At 44.0% G+C, this 24394-nt stretch overlaps 1 protein-coding gene across 1 annotated transcript in view; it reads right to left on the bottom strand.

Moving 5' to 3' along the window:
• Positions 1 to 608: 608 nt before the first annotated feature.
• Positions 609 to 24394, bottom strand: part of KLHL28 (kelch like family member 28) — a 209829-nt gene continuing 186043 nt past the window's right edge. The window contains exon 5 of the mRNA XM_086937343.1: positions 609 to 3029. Coding sequence (XP_086793469.1) covers positions 2866 to 3029 — 164 coding nt within the window. The 3' untranslated portion in view covers positions 609 to 2865. The remainder of the gene's footprint in view (positions 3030 to 24394) is intronic.

The following is a 24394-nucleotide window of genomic DNA, read 5'->3' on the forward strand; positions in this document are numbered from 1 at the left end:
TGCAATCATCACTTTAAACAGTAGCAGGGATTTTTACCTACAGGTGGTGTAAGCTAGTCCACAAGAATGAAATCCATAGTGTCAAGAGTGCTGGGCATGAGTCTTGCATCTGCTTTAAGCATTGACAAATCGCTATCATACATGCACTCAGTAGGCAAAAACATTTCAGGTGCCCTTTGCATGCCATACAAAAATCAATAGCAATGTGCTGACAGTAACAAAACAAAACACATCTTAAGGACTTGAAACAAAGAAACCAGTGTATAGTCCAATACTCCAGCAGAAATCTGGCAAATAACAAAATCACTGCTCCACAGGACAAACACATTGTTATTCTATAGGCAACCTGAGGAGAATGTAGAAGTGAGAAAAGATAAATTAGCTGATATGTGAAATTTCTGTAGGTTTAATCCTTTTCGGTCAGTAGACAAAACACCAATGAATAAAAAGGCATAGATTTAATGGAACATAGGACAAGCCAGAACCAATAGATACGGCTACGTGTTAAAATGCCGCCAGGCTCAATTTTAAATGATAAATTAAAATAATACTTTGGCCTCTAGCAAAGCTTGAGGATATCAACAATGAATAGGAAGGAGCCACACCGAAAGGTGAGTCCCATGAGGAATCACATCTTTATCAGGATAAAGTAAAAAATGATTCAATTTACAGCAAAAACATGGTATCTTCCGCCTGTACATATGTAAGTAAGTATCAATCTTGGGCTGCCATAAGAAAAAAAGTAAAACGCAAATCTAGACTAAAATAGGTTACATTTTACATCTGAAGTGTGCAGCCTGCTTTAAAATGTTGGTTATTCGACAGATGTCCATTTATCTTTCAATGATTCAGGATCTAAATTGCATGGCTGGGAACATTCAGTTATATGCTATCATCACTATTATTGCTGTATATTTACAATAATCTACAGATCACAAAAAACCCAGCAAAGTAATTTTTTTAATGCAACTTGTAAAGTGTTACTTGCTTACAATCCCTGGCAATTTGTTTCAGTGAATAGTACTTGCAGGTCATATCATTTTTGTGCAAAACTTTTGACAAAATTACTGACATTTGTCAGCATCATTAGAGTAGTTCTCAATTGTTACATTTTAATTTGTCAGCTTATGGAAGAACAAAGGAACCTGCAGGCTGCCTGGATGCAAATTAGACATGAAATAAGAATAGATAAAGCGCACACTGCTCACCTCATGTATTTATAAATAAATGGCTTTTTGAAAAACTGTGTAAAATACAAATATATTATATTATATATTATTGCACTTCAGTAATTATTGTAGGATGAGGGAAGGTGTACACATTACACATAATGGAAAGATTTTTTTTTTAAATGTGACAGAAAAAATGAAATGGTAAAGCAGCTAAGTGTCGAGACTTAGCCCTTCCCAGTACCGACTTCAGGCTAGGAATGAAAACAAAATGGAAATACCAGCGGATATCTCTTACCAACAAAAAGTTAGGTATTATGTAAACTAATTTTGGCTTCCATTCATAACATAAGCAGCAGGTGCAAAGTTTGGATTCCAGACAAGAATCCCTCTTGAAGATTAAGTCTTGATGGATGTGTGCACAGGTGCACAGTATAAATAACTGTTACCGCTTTGGTGCTCTGTCAATACCATTTTCAAAAGTGAGATAAAAGATAGTGGAGAATAAATTATTTGGTAGGAAATTGTATCCAAAAAATGAAATGTATAGGATTTAATTTCTCTTTTTTCAGAAGTGTTAAATATAATTCACTTACATTAAATGTAATTAAAGAGGTGATTTGATGGATCAAAATTAAACTAGCCAATAAATGTGAAATCAGAAGTGTTAATTAAAAAAAACACTATTTCATGCATTCTGCATACAGCAGACAAGTGCACAAACATTGGTAACAGCCTTGTCTTAAAAATCTTAGTTAGCACCAATTTGATATCTCTGCATTTATTCAACAAAGGAGGCATATTTTCACACCAAGTGAAAACATTTAGAAGGAATTATAACACAAACACGAGGGCTGGGAATCAACGTGATTCCTCGATTTACAATGATGCTCTGAAGTCCCTGTGCTGGTTATGAATACCAAGAAGCCAGGAATAATGATTCCGATTTTACGACAATAAACATTCACAGAGCAAAGATTATTTAGCTTATGTAGTAGAAAACAGAAGGATTACGTATTTGTACAGTGCTGTTCTTAACACTACCCTTGCCCAAGCCCCACCTTTCCACCCAATAAAGTATCAAGATATTAAAGACATTTTCTTGTATTCCAAATATATTACATTATACACATAGGTTAATATGCCCAGCCCTAAAATATCTTAGTACGTAAAAATAAAGAGTTTACAGTCAACAGATTATGGCATTTGTTATTTACAGACCTTGAGTTTTTTTTACAGAAAAAGGCAGCCCTTTAGTTACTCATGTAGAAAAAAATGAGAAGCACTGGTATTGTTTCTTAAATGCAAAGGAACTCCAATATAGCCAGTACAGTCCTACGTTTAGTCACGTCCACTACCATAGTAGACTGTATGTTTCAGATATAATTACAGAGTAGATGGCAAAGCTTTAGAGGGGTACACATTATTAAGTATTTATAGACTTTTCTGATCCAAGAAACGTTAAGGGTGATGACAGACAGCACATTTCCGGTGGTTTGCAGACCAGATTCTTCTTGTTAAAAATAAAAAAAACTATCCGAGATAGCAGTAGGTGGACCAGAAAGATGTATGTTTATTTTGAGACCAGTCTACACTCTACTTTCTTTCTCAAACAAAGTAGTTTTCCTCCCTACACACAATCCTGAATTCTTGCATGCAATTTCCCTTGCAGCAACATCCATGAGGTCCAAGGTCATCAAAGCGCGGTCAAACCGAAATTACACCGACAGTACATCATACCAGTAGAATCCAACCATGTATCCGAGATGGGGTCATACTTTTGTACAGTGTTCAAGTATGAAGACCCCGAGTGCCCTCCAACCACATAGAGGTAGTTATCGATGACAGCTGCGCCAACTCCTAGGCAGGGGGAAAAAAACAAAATGTTAATATATTTATTTACACTTGAGATTTTCCACTTAAAATCATAATGTAGTAGTACATCTAATATTTGTGTACTTAGTCATACATGGGAATATTGACAGACCATAAAGAATTATTCATCTTTCTGTAATCATTAGATCTCTTTAATGTCTATTATAACTTCCAAAACCTTCACCATATGAAGACATCATCTTATTCCATTTATCAGGTCACGCAAGCCCATTTAGTCTGTGTTATCCTTTCAAAGTTAAAGATAAGGTAAGAGAACAGACTCGCTTTCCATGTTTTATGAGGACATGAAAGAGGTTCTTGGAGACAAAGATGGAAAATCAAGCAATGCATTGCAGTATGCTATTGAAGAGAGTTTAAAGATCATCAGTCTACATTTTGCACGCAATCAACCTCCCAAATCCGGTCTTCAAGGGTTCAGGGTTTTAGGGCTTAGTTGCATTTGCAGGAGGGGAAACTGCCCAATATAACAGATCCTCTTTCTCCACCCAGGGCATTTGATCCATTTAGGGGTTTTTCGCTTTTTGGCTTCAATTAACCTGTGGAAGATTGCTCATTTTGAAGGTCAAAAGGCCAGTCTAGGAGTCCAGCTTCTTTTCTAGGTTGAGAATTCTCAGAAGTCTAACTTTCTTTCTAGGTTTGGCCTTCAGTTGGCGTCTGCACTTGACTGGAACCCAGTTATCTTGTGGCAGTTGAAACATTTTGAGGCTGGTCATTTTTTGTCGAGTTGGGCCTCTTTTAAAATCGCAACTTTGGGGCAATTATTCCTATTGTGTGTAAACGATTCTCCATATAACCACATGCACCCCTTCTATGTGTTAAAACTCTTCTGTGAGGCTCCTTTGCAGAGTTTTGGGTACCCACCTGGGCTCAATGAGCAAAACTCTGATTCCAACAGATTTCAATAGTCTTTTTACACTGAAAGCATCATTATTACAGTCAGTGTGATTTCTCAGCAAGCACAGGTTACACATCCCTTCTTAGCTTCCTTGCATCCAACCGGAATTTCACACAGGTTAGAAACATTGCATTAACTGTGCACCTTCCAACCCTGCCCCCACCCACCTGCTGCCCCAGATAATTATCATTAACCACCAATTGAAATTTCAGCTCGTAAGTGTTGAATTCTACGTATTACTTGGTTACCATTTTCCAGTCTGATTTCGAGTCTGTTTTCAGTGTGCAGTATTTTAGTGGAACACTGATAAGCAACTCCTACTCGGATAGTGTCTGTAACCATGTGCATGTGGGTTTCAAGCAATGTGATCAAGGGTCATTACATGCATGCCGGAAACCAAAACAAAGACTTAAGAAAAACAACTATAATATTTCAAAACAAAAAACAGATGTGTGAGACTGCATAACAAGTGGAACTACAACACACATGCTGAAAACTTGCTGTTCACCCGTACACCAAAAAACACTAGATGGAATGACAAGCAACACAGAATTAATTGCCAAAGAGCTCCAACATTACAACATTTGTGATAACAATTACAGCATCATTAACACCATCAATATCACCTAGTGATATATATGAGGACATCTGCTGGATGTTGATGGAAGAGCAGACATCTGCTGCTAACAATGGAAAGGCATCATTTAATTTCAGTTTAATTTACATGGTGATATAGGTTTACTGACAAAGTGCAGATTTTTGTTTCCAAGCAAAGTCTAGAGGATATAGAATATTTGCTAGTATAAATATTGTCTTTGATATCCAAGTAATCTCTGTGAGGAAATATGTGAGATGTCACTGAAATTTCAATATTTCATTACTAATGTTTGTGAGAACTTCTCTTTACTACATGTGTGACTGCAGCCATCCTTCACAAAAAGCCTGTAAGAACATCTGCTGGCTGCTAATGAAACTACTGACCTCCGTTGGGAAGGCAGTGTCCCCTGCGTGGTAAACAGTCTAGTTCTCCTGTCCTGGAACCAACGGCATTTGAAACTGGAATCCTGACTTTAATTTGTGGCCCTAGTGTAGTGTTAATCTAGTGTGTGTGCAAGGGCCCAAGTCTTTCCTTCACGGTGCAGGGTCCAGGATCAGTCCGGTGACCTGGAGGGATGCACTAAGCATGCTCTCATAGTTGGCAGTGACCACTGTGACTGTGCTGAGTGTAGCATGCAAAGGGGTGGTGGCAATGCCTGCCTGCACCAGACAGTGGAAATGTATTACCCGAATTCCTGTGGCTGAAGACTGATACTGAAGTGAGGAGGATGGAGATAATGCTGCATTCTGAAAGTTCATGTTTTTGTTGGCAAGGGGCTGCTGATTAATTCTTCCTGAGCCCTGCCATTTGTTAGAAGAAGACATAAGGGATGAGGGGCTGTGCTGCAATTTCAGCTGTTCGAAGTGAGGAGGGTTCTAGGACAAGCTTGCTGTTTTGTCTGTGAATGATTATCGCTTCAAGAAGGCTGATAACAGCCAATGCAAAAAATCTCAGACCTCACTGTGCACATGATGTGGATACTCCTGTTTGGCATCATTCTCGGTGCTACCTCGTGTGAGAAGCATCACTTTATGCAAAAGGGGTATCTATGGAGCAGCCTGAAGATACTTGAAAGAGTACTACTCACACCGGTTCTAAAGCTTGGGACATTGGAGCCACATCTGCAGTTTGGTAAATCTGTGTAAAAGTGAGATCCAAACCCTCCACTTTGTTCCTGTTCCTAGTTCTTCTTGACTGAGAAAGGAAGCGCTCTGCTGAGTATCCAAAGAGCTGCTGTGTAACCATGGTTCGTGTCTGAAAGCCTATCTCCCAAAGGTCATGGGCCATCATCTGAAGTAAACGATTCTGCTAGAGGAACTGACACACTGCCTACAGAACCTAGAGGTCGGACAGCCTGCTGAGAGAGGGAAGAAGTGTGTCTGGCCTTTCAAGAGGAGAGACTGTCCAGAAGTATAGACCTATGTGTTCCCAATGAGGAGAACCCCAGAAAAAGTCTACAACAACTTTGGTGTGTGTGGCAGGAGACGGCCTGTTGTGAAAAGGTCCCCCAGGACCATCAGCCCAGTTCATGGTGTGAGGTGCATTACATTTGTCAACATATCACTCAACACAGAGTTTGTCCACCATGTGCTGCCACTGCTGCCAAGGAGCATAATACTGGGCCACCGCCCAGCCCGAACCAGATCTACTCAAGGGTATGCCAATGCCCAAAGATATCATGGCATGAAGATTCAGCCTGGAGGCTGTAACTACCTCTGCTGAGCACCTACCCATAACAGACCAAGAGGGCCACCACTGCTCTGATGTGAGGACCCATTTCACTGAATTAGTATTGTAATACCATCACAAATGGAGGCCACTGATTCTCCGTAACAAAGAGCCCACACTGCAAAGGTGGGAGGATGAGACTGCCACACCCATGGTGGTCGTAAGCAACTTGCAGGGAAACTCTAGGGCTTAGCATGAACCTGGGGCTGAGAGTCACAGAGGGGAGTGTGACGCTCAGTCATGCCTGCTAGAGGCGTTTTGATGTTAAAGGAACAATATACTGCCGGAGCAGCATACTTAAACCAGTGATAACAGTCAAGCTAATTGCACCTGTGCAAAATCTGCCCTAAACCCATAGACGGGTGGAGACAATAATAGCAGAAATGGTGGCTCTAGCAGGGAGAGGGCTGTAACACCTCATTGAGATAATGCAGCATTTTGCAACCCTGGATTTCATATTCACTGAATTGTTCATTATTTAGTTTTCCTGTAAGTTTAAAAGTGCTTTCTTTTCCAGAAAGATAAGCACTGACTGGACATGGCCTTATTGTTTCTGTTGTTGAATTCTGAGCTCTTTGCCACCAGCCCACTACCTCTCAGACAAGCCCCTGATTACTTTCTCACACAACTCTGAAATTGAAGTGCAAAACGGTTGTACTTGGTACCGTGTTTGCAGAGCCATTGTCAGACGGGTCCCAAGAACCCAGTGGAAGACGACCTCAAGCATCATGGTTTGGGCCTAGTGGTCCCAGCTGCCCTGTGGCAACTTGCGACACTAAATTAGAATTTTCAGATGCAAGTAGAACAGCAGCCTTTATTGCGTTATAGACCCTGGTAGGAGATATTTAAGCTATCACAGAACTGCAACCGTTCATCTGCATGTAAAGTGAGGCTAAGTTGTATTGGTAAGGTCACTGACAAATGCTCTTTGTTTTGGCATTTGTCAGGTCACAAGCAGTGCTTCCAGTGGGCATTGTGTTTTCATAGCTAATCCTTACTGTGGTATTTCAGTGTAATTCTAGGTTTTCGCGCAAAACCACAGCATATTTGAACAGAGGTTTTTCCAATAGAGAATATATACATCATAGTTCTATTGTGCTTCCTGTGCAATACAATTTGTCAACTTAAACTGCTGAACTTAAATCAGTGAAAAAACAGGAAATCTAATTTAAGACCAGACAATACTTTGCGATTTCCAGTATCAAGGGCTAACAAACAGGCTAGCAGAATTGACAGGGCCAGTCACCAGTATTCTCTCTCTTAGGTAATCTGGGTTGTTCCAGTGCTATACAAGGTTCTAAAGAGATGGCACATGACTCTTCTGGGTCTTTATGAGCACACATTTCAATGCCTTGGTAATGGCACCGTCTTCAAATAAGTAAGCAATGTCACAATATGTATCGAAATTCATGCTGCCATTATCAAACTTGGTGATTGATCTAAGATTGTAAAGTTCATTTATAGCTTGTAAAATTCTTATCAGTGATCTAGGAAAAGTGATTGAGGCATGTGCATTAAATTAAAAGTGGCGGGGGCTCTCTGGGTGGATTACAGGTAAGTAGGTGTTCTATTTATCATGACTTTCTTGCTGTTTGAAACCTGTTACAGATAATTTCTGCTATTGTGGTATGCACGTACCAGTGACTGGATGGTTGTTCCCTCACAGGATAGGTCATTTTTAAGCTGGACAGCTGATGGAAAATAAAGGTTTCTAACCTTTAATGGGAGTTCTCAGTTGTGGTTATCCTCATCAACACCCTTTAGGAGTATTCCTGTATGTCCAGTCAGATCCACCAACACCTTTTTGACATATTAAAAATAGACTGATCGGTTTTAAAAATGGTGGTGACAGGTTGGGACACATGTTGACCTGGTGGACAACCGATCTGACCTTCGGTACAAGTGATTTGCTCCATAAGAGTGGCCAAGTGAAACATAGTTCCTGCCCAATGAGCAAGGTACTTAACCGCATGCGCGCTACGGGTTTTCCCACTGTGCGCTGACTTTTGAAAATCGCGCGGTTCGTGACAAAGCCAGCTCGTCATCCGCGCAGCGCAGGTAACGCCCATGACGAGCTGGCTTTGTCATCCGCAGCGAAGGGGTTAAAGGAGTGAAATCGATTGGGGGCCTATTACTCCACAAGAAGTTAACGTAGCCACTGACATCTTAGCCAGAGATAAAAGTCCTTCTTTTTACTCTATATTTAGGGCCCAGTAGGTTCCCAAATTTTGGCTAAAGTATCAGGATGCAGTGGGTGCTACCAGAAACCACTCACACTGCAACAGTAGTGATGCTATTAAAAAAAGGTCATGACCCATTAGATGTGCAGTCATATTGTCCTCCATTTCTCCTCAACTGAGTATGAAATCTTGTGACGGTTACAGGCTAACAGGTTGACACCCCTGGTTCAATCCCTGGTCCATCATGATAAATGTGGATTTATTCCAGTGTGGCAAACACATGAATCAGAAATGCCTTTTTCACGCAATGGATATGCCCCATGATCACAGTGGACTCCCATGGTGGCCCTATATGACATCCTGTTCTGGTCGTTTCCATTTAGGGTATTACACGCCTGGGGTGGGCAAAGGTTTTATGAACAGGGTCACTTTGGTACATAGGTGGCCTACTGCCAAAGTCAAGACTGGTTTGACATTCTCGGATGCAGGGAGCATTCACAGGCGTTCACGTCAGGCCTGTTCACTCTCCCCATTGATATTGCAATTAACGATGGAACCACAAATGTGTGGTTCAGGAACATGCCAGACGACTGGGGCATCACTTGTAGGCAGGTGACTGTTTCCTATACCTTTGTGATCCAAAAGGGAGATTACCAGAAGCAATGTTGCTACTGTCAGATTTCAGTGAGGCATAAATATTAACTAGAGTAAATCCAGCCTCTTTCCTATCCGCGCATTCAAAGCTGATATGGTAACTTGGCCAAAGTTAAATACCTGGATGTTTGGGTATATCATGATGAGGAACTGCTAGAGCTGCTAACACAAGACAATTTTGGAAGAGCAATCTCTTCCATTCGCTTCTGAGTGGCATTATGGAGAGTTCTACCCCTGCCCCCAAAGGGTTGAGTAGCTACTGTCAAAATGTTGATATTACCACAACTTTTCAATTTTGTTCCAGGCACTTCCGGTAGCTCTGAATCACATTTTTCTTTTTTTAAGGGCTCTAAAAGGTCTCATCTGGCCTAGTGTGTGCAGGTAAACAGAAGAAAATTGCAGTGGGGATCATGGTGTTACCAGTACATTTGGGTGGGTGGTTGTAGTTGAATGCCATATTTAGAACTACTTGGCTGCCCAAAGGGTTTGGCTTGCCAGATGGGTAGTAAACCAGACTGACTGCAATACAACTGAAATCTCTACATGAGTGGTGGGGAGATCCACTTTTGAACACACTGCTAGATATCAAGATGGCCATAAAACCCCTGACATGTACTTTAAGGTTGTAAAATATTGCGGGTTCAGATATACATAGGGAAGAGGACTTTATAAGGTATCTGACATTTTAGGGAGCAGTTTAATCTTACTGCTGGGCAAATCTATGGCACATTCTGCATTATTCACAGCAGCCAAGGAAACCTGGACCTGCGTTCCAGAAGAACAGTCCAGCTTAGAAGTATTCGCAGCAATATTTACACTAGGAAACAATGCACATGTTGTGTCTATTATGTGTAATCACTACACCTGACTTTTCAGGTGGTGACATCTATGGCCAGATCTGTATGGGAAGAGTCCAATAATACTTGAGGGAAGGTTTTGGAGTATGTTAAATCAGTTACTAGAAACTCATGACTTAAATTCACTCAAATCAACTATATTCACCAGACATGTATCCCCTCATTGAATTTGAGGAAGTCTGCAGCCTGCGGCCTGATGTTACCATATAGTTTGGGAATGTCTCACATGCACGCATATTGGAGTGATATAGTGAGTATAATTAAAGACTTTACTGATCTGGAAGTACAGTTAGATCCACAGCAATGCCTCTTGGGCTTGATATGCTGAACGAAACCTCTGAAACAGACCTATAGGTTCATTTACCTAGCACTTATTCCTAAGCGCAACACAAAGAAGAGTTGGAAAGCTGAGAAGGCTCCAGAGGCGAGTAGATGCATCTCCCCCCACTCCCACGAAAGGTTATATTTTATATTGATTCACAATACATGTACACACGTGGGGGCACTAGGCGGGGCATGACCAAGATGGCTGCACGTTGGTGATGCTCAAGCTGCCTGCGCCAAATAATGAGCAACAATCCAGGCTTCCTGCCGGAATACAGGGGATACAATTCACGGATCCTGTAGCCATAAATGTTGGGACACAAATCCGTGCATGTTCAGGACCGGCAAACTTCTGATGAGGTGAGAGGACCGGGGCTTGGCTGTGCCGGTCGGCGGAACGAGTGATGCAGCGCTGCTGGTGTGGCTGCTAATCAAGGCCTGTGCCTTGATTGTGCACGATGTACAGGCCACTCCGACTACCCGCTTACAATTCCGGTCCTAAGAGCAATGCACGTAGGTACCGGTGGCCTGAAACTCCATATCTGTGTCACTGCGCCTGCTGCGTGAGGGAGGAGAGGCACCACTACAGCGCCAGAGGAGATGCACGGAGCTATTGTGTGCAGTCATTCCCACGATCGCCGAGAATCAGAAGGCAAGCACAGGGTGTGTGACGCAGGGTTTGAGCGAGGATCACGAGGTGAGAGATCTATTCCTCAAACTCTCTCCCCACCTTCGCTATTATACATGCTGCCTAGTCGTGACACCAACGCAACAGCAGCTAAAGACCATTGCTCCCAGATCGTACATATAGGTGAGCGGATGAGATATTGGACCCCGGTTGCCAGTATCTGTTGAAACAGTTGGCTGAGAGCTGCTACTGGGCACTTCTCCACTCCTCAGAAATAAGGCAGTGCTTTCCCGGAGGCCTCAGAAAATATTCTATGAGGATATCGGCGAGAACAAGCATTGCAAAGATTGAGTGCTGGGGCTGGATGAAAGGCGCAAGTGTCAAGAAGATAAGAGAAGTTGCTACCCCTACTCATAAAAACCTGGGTCACTACAGACATTCTTAATAACAAAAAAGACCCTGGAATGATTATGGAACCCAGTGTTACCGTACCACGACCCCAGTGAGTACACATGCCTTACAAGGACCTTAGAAAAGGGGGTGGTGATGAACAGAGTGTCTGGATTAAGCAGACCACTCTTACCCAGTCCAAAGATCAGGGCTTGATCCATCACCGTTATTTATCTCACTGCACCATCCCAGCTCAGAACCTGGCTATATGCAAATCAGTCTGACCCTGGCCCATTGCATCATGGGAACAGGGCAGACTAAACTACCAAGCCAATTCTTCACCAGAAAGGAGACAAGCTACCGGGGACCGGTTTCTGGCATTTCAGCCTTCTTCGGCCCGGTCTTGCTTGAATCCGGATGGTGCAGTGAGAAAGGGACTCATGTCTGAGTATACCCTGCCACACCTATAGTGGCCAAAAACGATTCAGAAAGGGGGGTGGTGATGAAGAGTGTCTGAATTAAGCAGACCACTCTTACCCAGTCCAAAGATCAGGGCTTGATCCATCACCGTTATTTATCTCACTGCACCATCCCAGCTCAGAACCTGGCTATATGCAAATCAGTCTGACCCTGGCCCAGTGCATCATGGGAACAGGGCAGACTAAACTACGAAGCCAATTCTTCACCAGAAAGGAGACAAGCTACCGGGGACCGGTTTCTGGCATTTCAGCCTTCTTCGGCCCGCCTTGCTTGAATCCTGATGGTGCAGTGAGAAAGGGACTCATGTCTGAGTATACCCTGCCACACCTATAGTGGCCAAAAACGATTCAGAAAAGGGGGTGGTGATGAACAGAGTGTCTGAATTAAGCAGACCACTCTTACCCAGTCCAAAGATCAGGGCTTGATCCATCACCGTTATTTATCTCACTGCACCATCCCAGCTCAGAACCTGGCTATATGCAAATCAGTCTGACCCTGGCCCAGTGCATCATGGGAACAGGGCAGACTAAACTACCAAGCCAATTCTTCACCAGAAAGGAGACAAGCTACCGGGGACCGGTTTCTGGCATTTCAGCCTTCTTCACCACCCCCTTTTCTGAATCATTTTTGTCCACCTTAAGCGTGGAAGGGTATACTCAGATGTGAGTCCCTAGCTCATTGCACCATCAGGATTCAAGCAAGCCGGGCCGAAGACGGCTGAAATGCCAGAAACCGGTCCCCGGTAGCTTGTTTCCTTCCCAGTATAAGAATTGGCTTGGTAGTTTGGTCTGCCCTGTTCCCATGATGCACTGGGCCAGGGTCAGACTAATTTGCATATAGCCAAGTTCTGAGCTGGGATGGTGTAGTGAGCTGAAAAACGGTGATGGATCGAACCCTGATCTTTGGACTGGGTAAGAGTGGTCTGCTTAATTCAGACACTCTGTTCATCACCACCCCCTTTTCTGAATCATTTTTGTCCACCATAAGCGTGGAAGGGTATACTCAGATGTGAGTCCCTAGCTCATTGCACCATCAGGATTCAAGCAAGCCGGGCCGAAGACGGCTGAAATGCCAGAAACCGGTCCCCGGTAGCTTGTTTCCTTCCCAGTATAAGAATTGGCTTGGTAGTTTGGTCTGCCCTGTTCCCATGATGCACTGGGCCAGGGTCAGACTAATTTGCATATAGCCAAGTTCTGAGCTGGGATGGTGCAGTGAGCTGAAAAACGGTGATGGATCAAACCCTGATCTTTGGACTGGGTAAGAGTGGTCTGCTTAATTCAGACACTCTGTTCATCACCACCCCCTTTTCTGAATCATTACAAGGACCTTAGCTTGCAGCGCGACCAGTGACTGGCACAACACCGGGAATTGCGTGCTGTAACGCCAGCATAAGCCCCTCTGCCTTGCTTCAATGGAAAAGGTATTGGGTAGACGTGGAATACCCTTGCTTGGTAGCTCCTGCTGTAACGCTGTCCATTCATCTTGTGCCAGCCTGTCCCCATACAAAGTAGCAACAGTGTGCGTGTGTAGAACGAAATAGTACGCCAGACTCCGACGATAAGATAAGATGGGAAGAACATACGGGAAGCAATCGAAACTCCCATTCGAGGGGCGGAAAACTTCTCGAACGCAATCAGAAGAACAAACAGATGCTGAAGCCTCCATTGACAGCCAAGACGAGGATTGGAGATCTTTGCTTCTCACCATAAAAAACAGCCTCACTTCTATTGAGTCCAAAATGGATGCCATGTCTGCCCGCATGGACACTATTGTCCACAAGTTCGAAAAACATGATCATAGACTCAGAGACCGAAAATAGAATCTCCGAATTGGAAGATGTCACATCGAGCAGTAAAGAACACATTTCTCAAATGGATCGCCTGTTGAAGGTTATTGCAGCCAAGAATGAGGATTTAGAGGTGCGCTCTCCCCGGAATCATGTATGTATACTAGGGCTATCGAAAACAACAAACACAGGCAACATGGAGGACTTCATTTAACGTTTACTCTGCGACGTGTTTGGTGCTGAAGCTTTTTCATCAGCACTCGGTGATCAAAAGGGCACACAGATCACTGGCAACGTGGCCTCCTCCCGGGGCGCAGCCATGACCTGTCATAGTCGGATTTCTTAACTACTGTGAAAGGAACACAGTGCCTCGTCTAGCACAGGAAAAAAAGACAATGGAGTATGAAAATACCACCCGCTCGTTTTTCCAGACTTCATATTAACCGTGCAGGAATGAAGAAGAAAGTTCATTCCGGTCAAAAGAAAGCTTAAGTAAGCTCAAATGGACTATGCCATGTTGTACACAGCACTGCTCCGTGTCACCCATCAGGGCAAACAGCACTTCTTTCAGAACCCGCAGCAGGTGGAGGATTTTTTTTTTTTTGTTTTTTTAAAAAGGAACCATTGCGCAACATCCAAGGCAAACTCCAACAGGTCCCGATCTTCCCCCCAAAAAGCAATCTATTTAGTGACAGTCCCCCAGTTACCGGGACAAATTGGGAAGATGGGACGACGTGGGCCCCCTAGCAGCACCTCTACAGGAGAACCCCCTATGCAGTTTTTAATGCAATGTGATTCAAACAATGTTTATAAATAAGACATGTAATCTGTGGAATTTTCATTTAAATTAAGGATGGGAAGGGAATGCCTACCTGACAAGTTGGGTATGTCGGCGTCGGAGCGGGCTGGGAAGGGACGTCCACTGCAGCATCACGTTTTGTTCTGTCAAAGTGTTAGTTCAGTGCATGTTAACAGCTTAGAACGGCGTTGTAACACAGGCAGATTCAAATTCATCTAGATTATTAGATAATGGCAGGTCCAAAGTCACTAGCCAAACTGCATGGCTTGTCCTAGAATGTCCGAGGGTTAAATAACCCACGTAAAAGAAGACACATCTTAGGATACTTGGATAGGCATCAATTTCAAATCGCTCTGTTACGGGAGACACATTTCGACCCTACCACAGTACCGAACTTCGCAACCCGTTGGTCACTGTGTCGCTGCTTCTCATCTTACTCCACATATGCCAGGGGCGTAGCAATCCTTATTAAAAAGAATACGGAATTTGTACTGGGAGGTACTCTCCCCCACCCTCAAGGCTGATACTGCATTATGTGGGGCTGTTTGTGGTCCCATACAGTCACTGTTGCCAATTGTTACAGCCCCAATACAGACGTCCCACACTTCTTTGCCAACTTATGGGATAAAATACTCCCAGTAGGGTCGACTTTTGTCCTCTGGGGTGGGAATTTTAACACAGTTGTTACACCATCACTAGACAGATCCTATCCATCACCACAACATTATACTGCTGCACAGGGGCAGTTGGCAGGGATTATTGCAGATCATTATCTTCTAGATGCATGAAGACACCTACACCCTACCATCAAAGAAGGTACGCATCACTCTGCAGTACATTCGACCTGATCCAGACTAGACTACTGGATAATCTCAAAGGGAATGGGACACCAGGTTGCTCAAACTGAACACCTAGCAAGGACGTATTCTGACCATTCCACAGTATAAACTGTGTCCTTTAACCCCTTCGATGCTCATGACGGAACAGTTCCATCATGAGCATCGGTTGAGCTGTGCTCATGACGGAACCGTTCCGTCATGAGCTCATAGGCTCATTAGAACCTTCAGCACAGCGCGAAAATTCGCGCCGCGCTGAAGGGGATAATAAATGGCGACTGAATTCAGCGCCCTGTTAGACGCTGTTTTTAAAACTGAAATTGGACAGGAAATACAGTACCTTTTTTAAGCGCAACATAGATTCGGTGCCTTAAGTCACAACGGTATGGGAATCATTCAAGGTCACAATAAGGGGGTTGTGCATTGCTAAAGGTGGGGGCATATTAAGGGATATTCGTATGCAGCTGGTAAGCTGGATACAAAGATAAAAGCCCTGGAACAAGAAATGTGTAAGCCCACTGCAGAGGGAATCACAAAGGTCACCTTACGGGCCAAACTTACAGAGTATAAAGACATAGTGGAACGAGAATGCAGGTTCAGAAGCAAATATTACAAAGCGCGTAGTTATGGAGAGGGAGAGCGGCCAGGGAAAAACCATAGCAGACTATATCAGGGGACCTAGGTTTTCCAATTATGTAACCGAAATGTAGGACTACGAGGGAGAAATTCACAGAAAAACCACAGATCTTTTTACACATCTTCACAACATACTATTCTCTCCTATATACCTCACAAAGGAGACAACCCTTAATTCTTCCACTATATTTCGAGAACACCACTCTGGCTTGCTTAGGGGACGCCCAGAGAGAGTTCCTTGCGGCAGTCCTGGAGGAGGATGAAATCACTGCAGCCATCATGCAAATGAAGTCTGGACGTGCTCCGGGGTCTGATGGGCTGCCAGTAGAGTTTTATAAAACTTATGTAACACAGCTAGTCCCCATATTGAAAAAAGTATTTGACGAGGCAAGCGAAGATGGCATACTTCCATTTACTATGAGAGAGACCATGATAACCTCTTTGCTTAAGCCTGGCACACCAGCCAAACATTGCGAATCTTACCACCAATCGTTGATCAATTGGACACTAAAATCCTTGCCAAAACCCTCTCAAACGGGTTAAATTTATTAATGAATAGATTAGTATTGCCAGACCAGTCTGGGTTTATACCAGGGCGAGCGACATCACACAATCTCTGGATACTGTTTTCAGTCCTGCAGGACATTGATCTAGACATAGCTGCGGTGGCGGTGTTTCTCAATGCCATTAAGGTGTTTGATTCTGTAGAATGGGATTATCTATAAGGGACCCTTCGGTATATTGGGATGCCCCCAGGTTTCCTTAAATGGACAGAATTTTTAAAATCTGCTATCTATAGCCACCATCCTCCTCAATGGTGCTCGCTCCACTCAGTTTGCAATCACAAGGGGTACACGGCAAGGCTGCCCGTTATCTCTGATATTATTTGCCCTAGCTATACAGCCGCTCTTGGCAAAGCAACAACAACACCATAAGGAGCGGGCACTAGCGCACCCCACTAGACACCTTCTTATATCACTCTATGTGGATGATATAACCCTCTACTTTGAAGACCCCCGGGATAACCTAAATCCACTCCTACATGAAATCACCAAGTTTGGGTAATACTATGTTATACGCATTAACTGGAGTAAATCAAATATATTCCCCCTCACCGACAAGGTTATACCTTACGCACTAGCACTGGGTTATCCCCTAGAGTGTAGTGAGGAGGATAAATACCTAGGGATTAAGATTACTAGGGACAAAAGCGAACTGATGTGTTCAAACTATGGTAGGACCCTAGAAACCCTAACAAACTCCATTACTCGCTGGATAGCTATGCCGATGTCTGTGGCGGGAAGGATCTCGCTAGTAAAAATGGTAATTTGCCCAAAATGCTCTACCCATTTACTAATATCCCATATAATCCAGGGAAACCATACATTAGGGCTCTGAGAACACAAATGATCTGGCTAGTATGGGGGGCAGACAAGCAAGACTAAAGTGGGAAGTATTGATTCTCCCATTTTAGCAAGGGGAATTTGAGGTGCCTGATCTTGAACTTTACTATTATTGCGCCCAAGCACACCATGCAACGTATTGGTTTCACCCACCTCCTTTCATGCCACACTTAGCAGTTGAAATGGGATATACACATCCTACTCCCTTATCAGGCCTCATTACCATGCACCCCAAAAAGCTATATGCTGATCCCACTAGTGTCTCGTGCACCAACAACATTTGGAGGAAAATAGACACCAGGCTGGACAGACAGATGCCTTATTCTCCCCGCTTGCCCTTGGTGTACCACCAGGACTTACATGTCATGTCACTAACGAAAGAACATGTAGACAAGTGTTCGAAAAACTTCAAATAATGACATGGGGGGGATCTATATGTAGATGGGCGGTTCCGGACGAAGGAACAGTTCTTTAGCGAGACTACGCCCACAGCAATGGAGTTGTTCATGTTTGTCAGACTCATACAAAGTGTTCAGGCTGCCACTCATGAATTCCTGCACAAACCACAAGCTCTCCCACCACTGCACGAGATACTGCAAACTGAGCTACCCAAACACGTGACTTCGCTTATTTACCACAGTACACAAAAAGCAATCAAACCCTATAAATCATCATCACGCTCAGAATGGGAGGACAAACTTGGTATAACAGTTTCAGAGCACAGCCAATAGCAGACTGAGATTGATTCATTATAAGATTTTACATCGTCTGTACCACACCCCCACCAAACTGTACAAATTTCACCTACGAGATAATGATAAATGCAAGAGGTGTGGGTGAGACAGGGCTGGATTTTTACACCTGGCATGGGAGTGCTCAGCAAAACACAAATACTGTCAAAAAGTATTCGAAGCAATGTCACAGATGATGAATACACCACTTCAGATATCTACGGTTACCTCCGTACTGGGTTACACAGATGGAGTTGAATCAGTCCATAAGAAATATTTGGCTTTGGGATTTCTGACAGCAAAACGTTAAGTTGCTTGTAAATGGGGCAGGGGACGGGCCCCCAAATTTAAAGACTGGCTTCAATATCTGATATTGTGGCAAGAGCAATCTCTTACATACGCAGAACTACTTGCACTCACCTCCAGACTAAGGGATATATGGGATCCCCTTAAAACTTACCTTCTGTCCACAGCAGACGATACAGGGGCTCACCACAAATAGACAGAATGACATGGGGTCTTGCGGATATAGGGGCGAGAGGTGATATTCTGACCCATCGATAGGATAAAGGCATAAATGGGACTCACACACTGGAGTACACATTGGGGAATAGGGTATTAATGCTTTAGGAATATAATTGCCATGTATTTATAAAACATGTTGTCACATATTTAGAAAATGTCCAAAAATCAATGTGCATGCAACCCAGGATGAAATTGATATGTAATGCCAACCACCAATATACAATGTAATATGATGATGTAAACATGCGCTGATGAATGCACTGTATAATGCTGTGAATGACTTTTTTTTGTGTTGGTTATTTCTAAAAAAAAAAACTTTACATGTACACAGATCGGCTTCAGGTAGAGCCCTGCTATACTTTAAGGCTCAACCTCTTGATTATGTACAGTGTCTAACTGCAAAGAGCAAGTTGTTGTTAGAGGTAATTATTCCTCAATTTGCTTGCTTTTCTCAACACAAACCGGTATCAACTGCCACAATATTTAAAACGTCTGAAATTATCAAAGACTACATAATTTATAGACTTCCTTTGTTAATTTCTGGCAAATGTTTCTTTTCCTAACTGCTCAATGTGTATATATTTGTTGTACTACACCAATGCAGATAATAAAGAAAAAACACCCCAAAAAACCTGCTTATCCATGATAAGCTTACAACAAATATGTTCTAAAATGTACCCAATAGAGAGATCAGAAGGGAGGGCTGGGGTGGGCAAGAGTTAGAGATAGCACATTAATCTCACTCTTACCACCTTAAAACTGGAAGCAGCTCCTCCTACCAGCCTTGGCGTTTGGACAGTAAACCTAAAGCAGCTGAAACGGGAGAACAAAATCAGCCAGGAAATTACATCACAGATAAGAGCCCAACACAAAGAAGAACCACCCCAAGGCAGCGCCCCCACTAAACAATGGACAGGCCTTGTCAAACAAATTCTACAGAAATTCAGAGTCTGTCTAACATCAGGCTCCAGGGATTCCCTATCTAAGGCCAATTGCTCTCTCTTGACTCTGAGCATAGCTCTCTAAAAGTTAAGCAGTTGGCACTTCTTATCATAGGGGGACTCCCTTTTCTTAGAAGTAGAGGTCCTATGAGAAACAGAGGTCCCAACAGAAGTACCAGAATTATTAGACTCCTGAGAACGAGATCTTTATCTTCTTGGTAAACTGTTAACCCTTCCAGGTGGGGTAAAGAGAGGGCCCCTGAGGCCTTCACCTCCACCTTCAGGAAGAATTGTATTGTCCAGGTTATAATTATCTTGATTCTCCTGGTCATCCTCAGAGTCTAGGTCCTGGATGTTTTCACTTCCTGGCCTTTCCTGCTCTGCTGTCCCACCCAACTTGCCTACCTCATCAGACCCTGGGGTCTTTCTGAGGTCATCTAAAATCAAAGCCTCTCTGAGGCGTGGAGTACCTGGGTGTCTCCCGGTCTTCAGTTTCCTAGATGTACACATGGTTCTCAATTCTTGAAATAGAGATGGCCACCTTAATTATCATGGAACCACTGGCTTCTGCCATTGAAGACATACTAGTGTTATGTGGTGTAGGCACCTGCCTACCCTAGTGGGAACTACTAAACTCTCTTGAGTTGGAGAAAGGGTGTGCTAGACCCTTGACTTACCCAACTCCAAGTTCAGTAGAACTTACTTTATTCTAGACTTGATTTATATGTACCTACGTACCTTTAGTGGTTTTGAGTTAGCCACTGAATGAGATTATCTGGTAAAACAATAGCAAGCTTGAATCCCAACCGCTGCCCGCTGCACACCAATGTGAGAAGTTGGCCTGTTATATGCTGTCCACTAGTTATAGTGGTCAACTTGCACCAGTCCAAATGACCCTTATTAATGATTAGGTTAAAGACAACCTTTATTGAAAGCTATCCTAGTGGTAGCTATGGAGAGCAGCCTTCAGGCTAGGTCTCGAAGGAATGTAAGCAGCTTGGTTTACCAGATTATAACCTCCTGAATGACCAAATGAAAGGAGAACACACAATGTATATATAAAATATATGTATTTATTACTAAACACTCTCTACTAACCTCTTTATGAGATTAGAGAACAAGGCACACAATATTGGAGTACTAGAACGACAGTAAATTGCACAATACACAGCGGGTTCCAGGGGGAGACCAAACCATATACTAAGAAAGTGATATAACAACCACAACTTGACTAGACACAGTGCCTAGAGCACGTAGAATCGCTGGGACCCCAAGGAACCACCCAAGGTACTGACACAAGGGAGAACAAAGCTGCGAGCTCCGTACAACGCTATGGGAAAGTCGCTGTTGGATTGGAATTTTAAAGATTGAGGATAATTAGGAGAGGACTTTGAGCAAACCCTTTCAAACTTAAAAGGTTCTAAGGCCAGCAACCATGTGCACACCGGACTACTCGTGTTACCTAACCCAGGGAAGCCGTGTGCATAGGTGTCAAATGGTGTCTGGAATCTTCGTCGTTTTCAATGACGTGATGCTGCAAAGTGCTGCTGCCGTGAAGAGGAAAAGTGTCTGGTGTGATCCAAGCCTGGATCGGAGATAAGAAGAACCTGGAAGCAGAGGGGACAGAGTCTGGGTCACTTCAGTGTGACCAGGTGCTCAGTAGACTAATGCCCACCGATGTCGGGTGCTTCAGGTGAGTTGACGTGATGCTTGACTCTGCAGCCATGGGCACCAGGAGACGACGACCAAAGTCCGGCGGTGACCTGTCCCACGAAGGAAGTCGAGTGCTGGGGGTCAATGTTCGTATAGAACAACAACAAGCCTGGGCAACTGCAACCCAGGCAGTCAGAGGAAATGAGCTTTGGTGAGGACCAGCAAGGTCCTGGGGACTCTCCAAGCAATGGAGAGTCAGGGCACTTCTGGAGCAACTAGGAAAGCCCACGGAAAGTTGAAGTTACCTTCACTGGGACCTACAGACCAACCAACGGGAGATCGCGAAGGGACCTAGAGAGGAAATACAAAATACCAGCCCACGGAACACTCATGGAGTGTATGCTGGAAATCTTCGGAGGAAACACTGCTCGGGGTCAGGAGTACAAGTAGCCAAAGCACAGCCTATGGGGTCACCGGAAAGCATATGCTGCTGCAAAAGAGCACGGTGCACAGGGGTTCGGGTTGTATGGTCCCCTCGAGGGATACGGGCCTCAGAATTGCTGAGAGCGCAGATCGACCTCGGGAACCCACCTCCTGTGTTGCAGAAATCTTCGGAGTCCTCAGGAGCTTCAGTGATGCAAACCGGTCCGATGCGTTTTGGTGCCTGCTTAGCAGGGGAATAACTCCTTTACTTCAAGGGAGATTCTTCAGTCGTTTAGCGTCGTGCAGATCGTCGAAGTACTTTGTTTCTGTAGCAGACTTTAGTCCAGGTAAAATCTAAAGTACTGTAGTCAGGGGTTCCTACTTTATACTTTATAAGGAAGGGTGGGGCAAACTCTGGGGACCCACCCATGGGAGGTTCAGGACAGAGGGGTGGCTACACCTATGTCCTTTGTCCAGTTTCGCGCCAGAGCAGGAGCAAATGGCTCCAGCAACCGGTTTGAGCTGGAACATGCACAGGGACACCAAATGTGCACACCCAGTACAGACATCAAAGCACTCTGAGAGTGCACCCACCCAGTTCCAATACACTAAAGCCTGTCTGGGAGGTGGTTACACCACCCTGCGACAGGAAACCTATTGTCCAGCCGTCCTCTGCCGGAGTTTCGTCCAGCAGCAGGAGAGCAGACTCGTGTCTGTGGCTGGCAGCATCCATCTTGTGATGCCAGGGTCGAGAAAGCTGGTACCAGGTGAACCGGTGTTGTCATATTGTACCGGTGTGGAACAATACCTACCACACCAGTTACTGGTGTGGAGGTATGATTCCATGGTGTTTGACACCAAACACAACATGTTTCCTTGCAGCCGTTTAAAAGTTAGCATCTACCACGAGGTTATAATGCACTTAAGAGTATATGGTGGCTGCATCACAGAACAACCCCGGAGAATATATTCCGAAGGCTGCAGAGGGGCTTCAATGCAGTTGTGCTGTGAATAACTCTGAATTGAAAGGCGAGTGCGCAGGCGTCCAGACTTAGCAAATAGGAAACACAACTCCCTGGCTGAAGATAGATGCAAATAATGTCACATCGCTAAAAGCCTCCACATGGTTCATCAAGTAACCCACTGGGCATTCTAGAGGATTAGAAATATATCTCCTCCCACTGGCATCTGCAATCAATTGCACTTGCAATCCAAGCCATTTTTGAGAAACACGACCACAAGCCCTCACGGCGTTCACCCAAGAAATCCATTCATTGTTGTGATTAAGGAAACTTGTATTTTGGTCCTGAAGAGAACCCCTGAATAAAGTGGGTTTGAAACGCATAAACCTTATTTTAGGATTGCCAAACAAATGTAGCTTCGAAAAGCGTTTTTGTTTTATGCGCCTCTATAAACTTGTGTGTTTATATTGAAATTCTTTTTTAACTACGTGTTGTGCACATAAAATTATTCTTGTTGGTAAATTGTTCTTTGTTTGGTGAGGTCCCTTGATTTTTTTTTTTTTTACTTTGTTTATTGAATGAAATCACATTACATGATTGAACGACATATTGCATGTTACCATCAAAATATTTCAGCTCAACATCAATCAAGATTATTCAGTATACATCTCCTACCAGTCTCTTGATTTCGATCGTAGGTGATACACATAAGTCTCCCCTGTGTTTATTCCACTGCGACCACTTCTTGTCCCATTTCTTAGGGCATCCCCTCCCCTTATAGACCTCCGTCTCTGCCAGCATACACCGGTCCATCTCTTTGACCCATATGGTGACACGAGGTAGGTGTTTGGCCCCTCCAACCGCTAGCCACTTCTCTTTTTACCAGCGTGTAGCCCAGTGTTGTTAACTGTTGTTCAATTTCTGTTAAGTCAGTGGCTCCCCAGACGTTCAATAATCCGAGTTGTGGGGTTAGTGTTAGTTCTTTCCCTACGGCAGTAGACATGCGAGTTGTTGCTCCCTCCCAGAGGGGGCGTACCTTGGGGCAGGACCACAGAGTATGGTAAAATGTGGCCTGTTGGCCACATTTCCTTACACACCTATCATCAGATTTGGACCCTATTTTGGCCAAGACTACCACTGTAATATACGATCTGAGGAGTACTCTAAGCTGGATCAGGTGGAATCTCTGAGTGATAGCCGCCTCACGTTATGTTATGTTAACGTTATTTATACAGCGCACAGCTGCCCCAGCAAAGGGGCGTCCTGGCGCTTAGACAGATACTACAACATAACACGCAGGAAGAGAGGAGAAAGGGGGAGCGACTACTCAAGAACAGGAAACAAAAAAGTTGACATGGGGACATTAGTGCCGATTACCAGTCGTCGTCCTCCATGGGGCCCATATCATTTTGTCAGCGCTCCCTGAGCTTCGGTAAGGTATCCCGAAGATTGTTACTCAGTTTCTTATAGGTTAAGGATATCGACTTTGACCTGAGAGGACCATCAAGCAGGCGATCTTCCAAAGGTGACGACTCCGGTATATCTGCAAGAGAGGGAAAAGCTGCCTGTAGCGCGTGTCTGATTTTTAAGTATCTGACATTTCTCCCTGTGCCAACTGATATTTTTCCTGGAGCTCACCAAAGGTCACTATCGTCCCTTTTTTGACCATATTTTCCACTGTGGATAATCCGATAAGGTCCCATTTGTCAAATCCGGGTTGATACCCTAGTCTTCCTAGTTTGAGCGAACCACAATGGCGTGACCAGTGAGAGAGTGCCTGTCCAGCCTAGTCTAGAAGTGACTATACACCAAATGTCCAGTGTATTCTTGGTCGGTCCAAAGAACTTGCCCTTGTTTTTCCTATTAGTGGTGTACAGAGCCCCCAGATAACCCGAGCGGT

Source organism: Lissotriton vulgaris, chromosome 9, assembly GCF_964263255.1.
Source record: "Lissotriton vulgaris chromosome 9, aLisVul1.2, whole genome shotgun sequence".
Lineage (NCBI taxonomy): Eukaryota > Metazoa > Chordata > Amphibia > Caudata > Salamandridae > Lissotriton > Lissotriton vulgaris.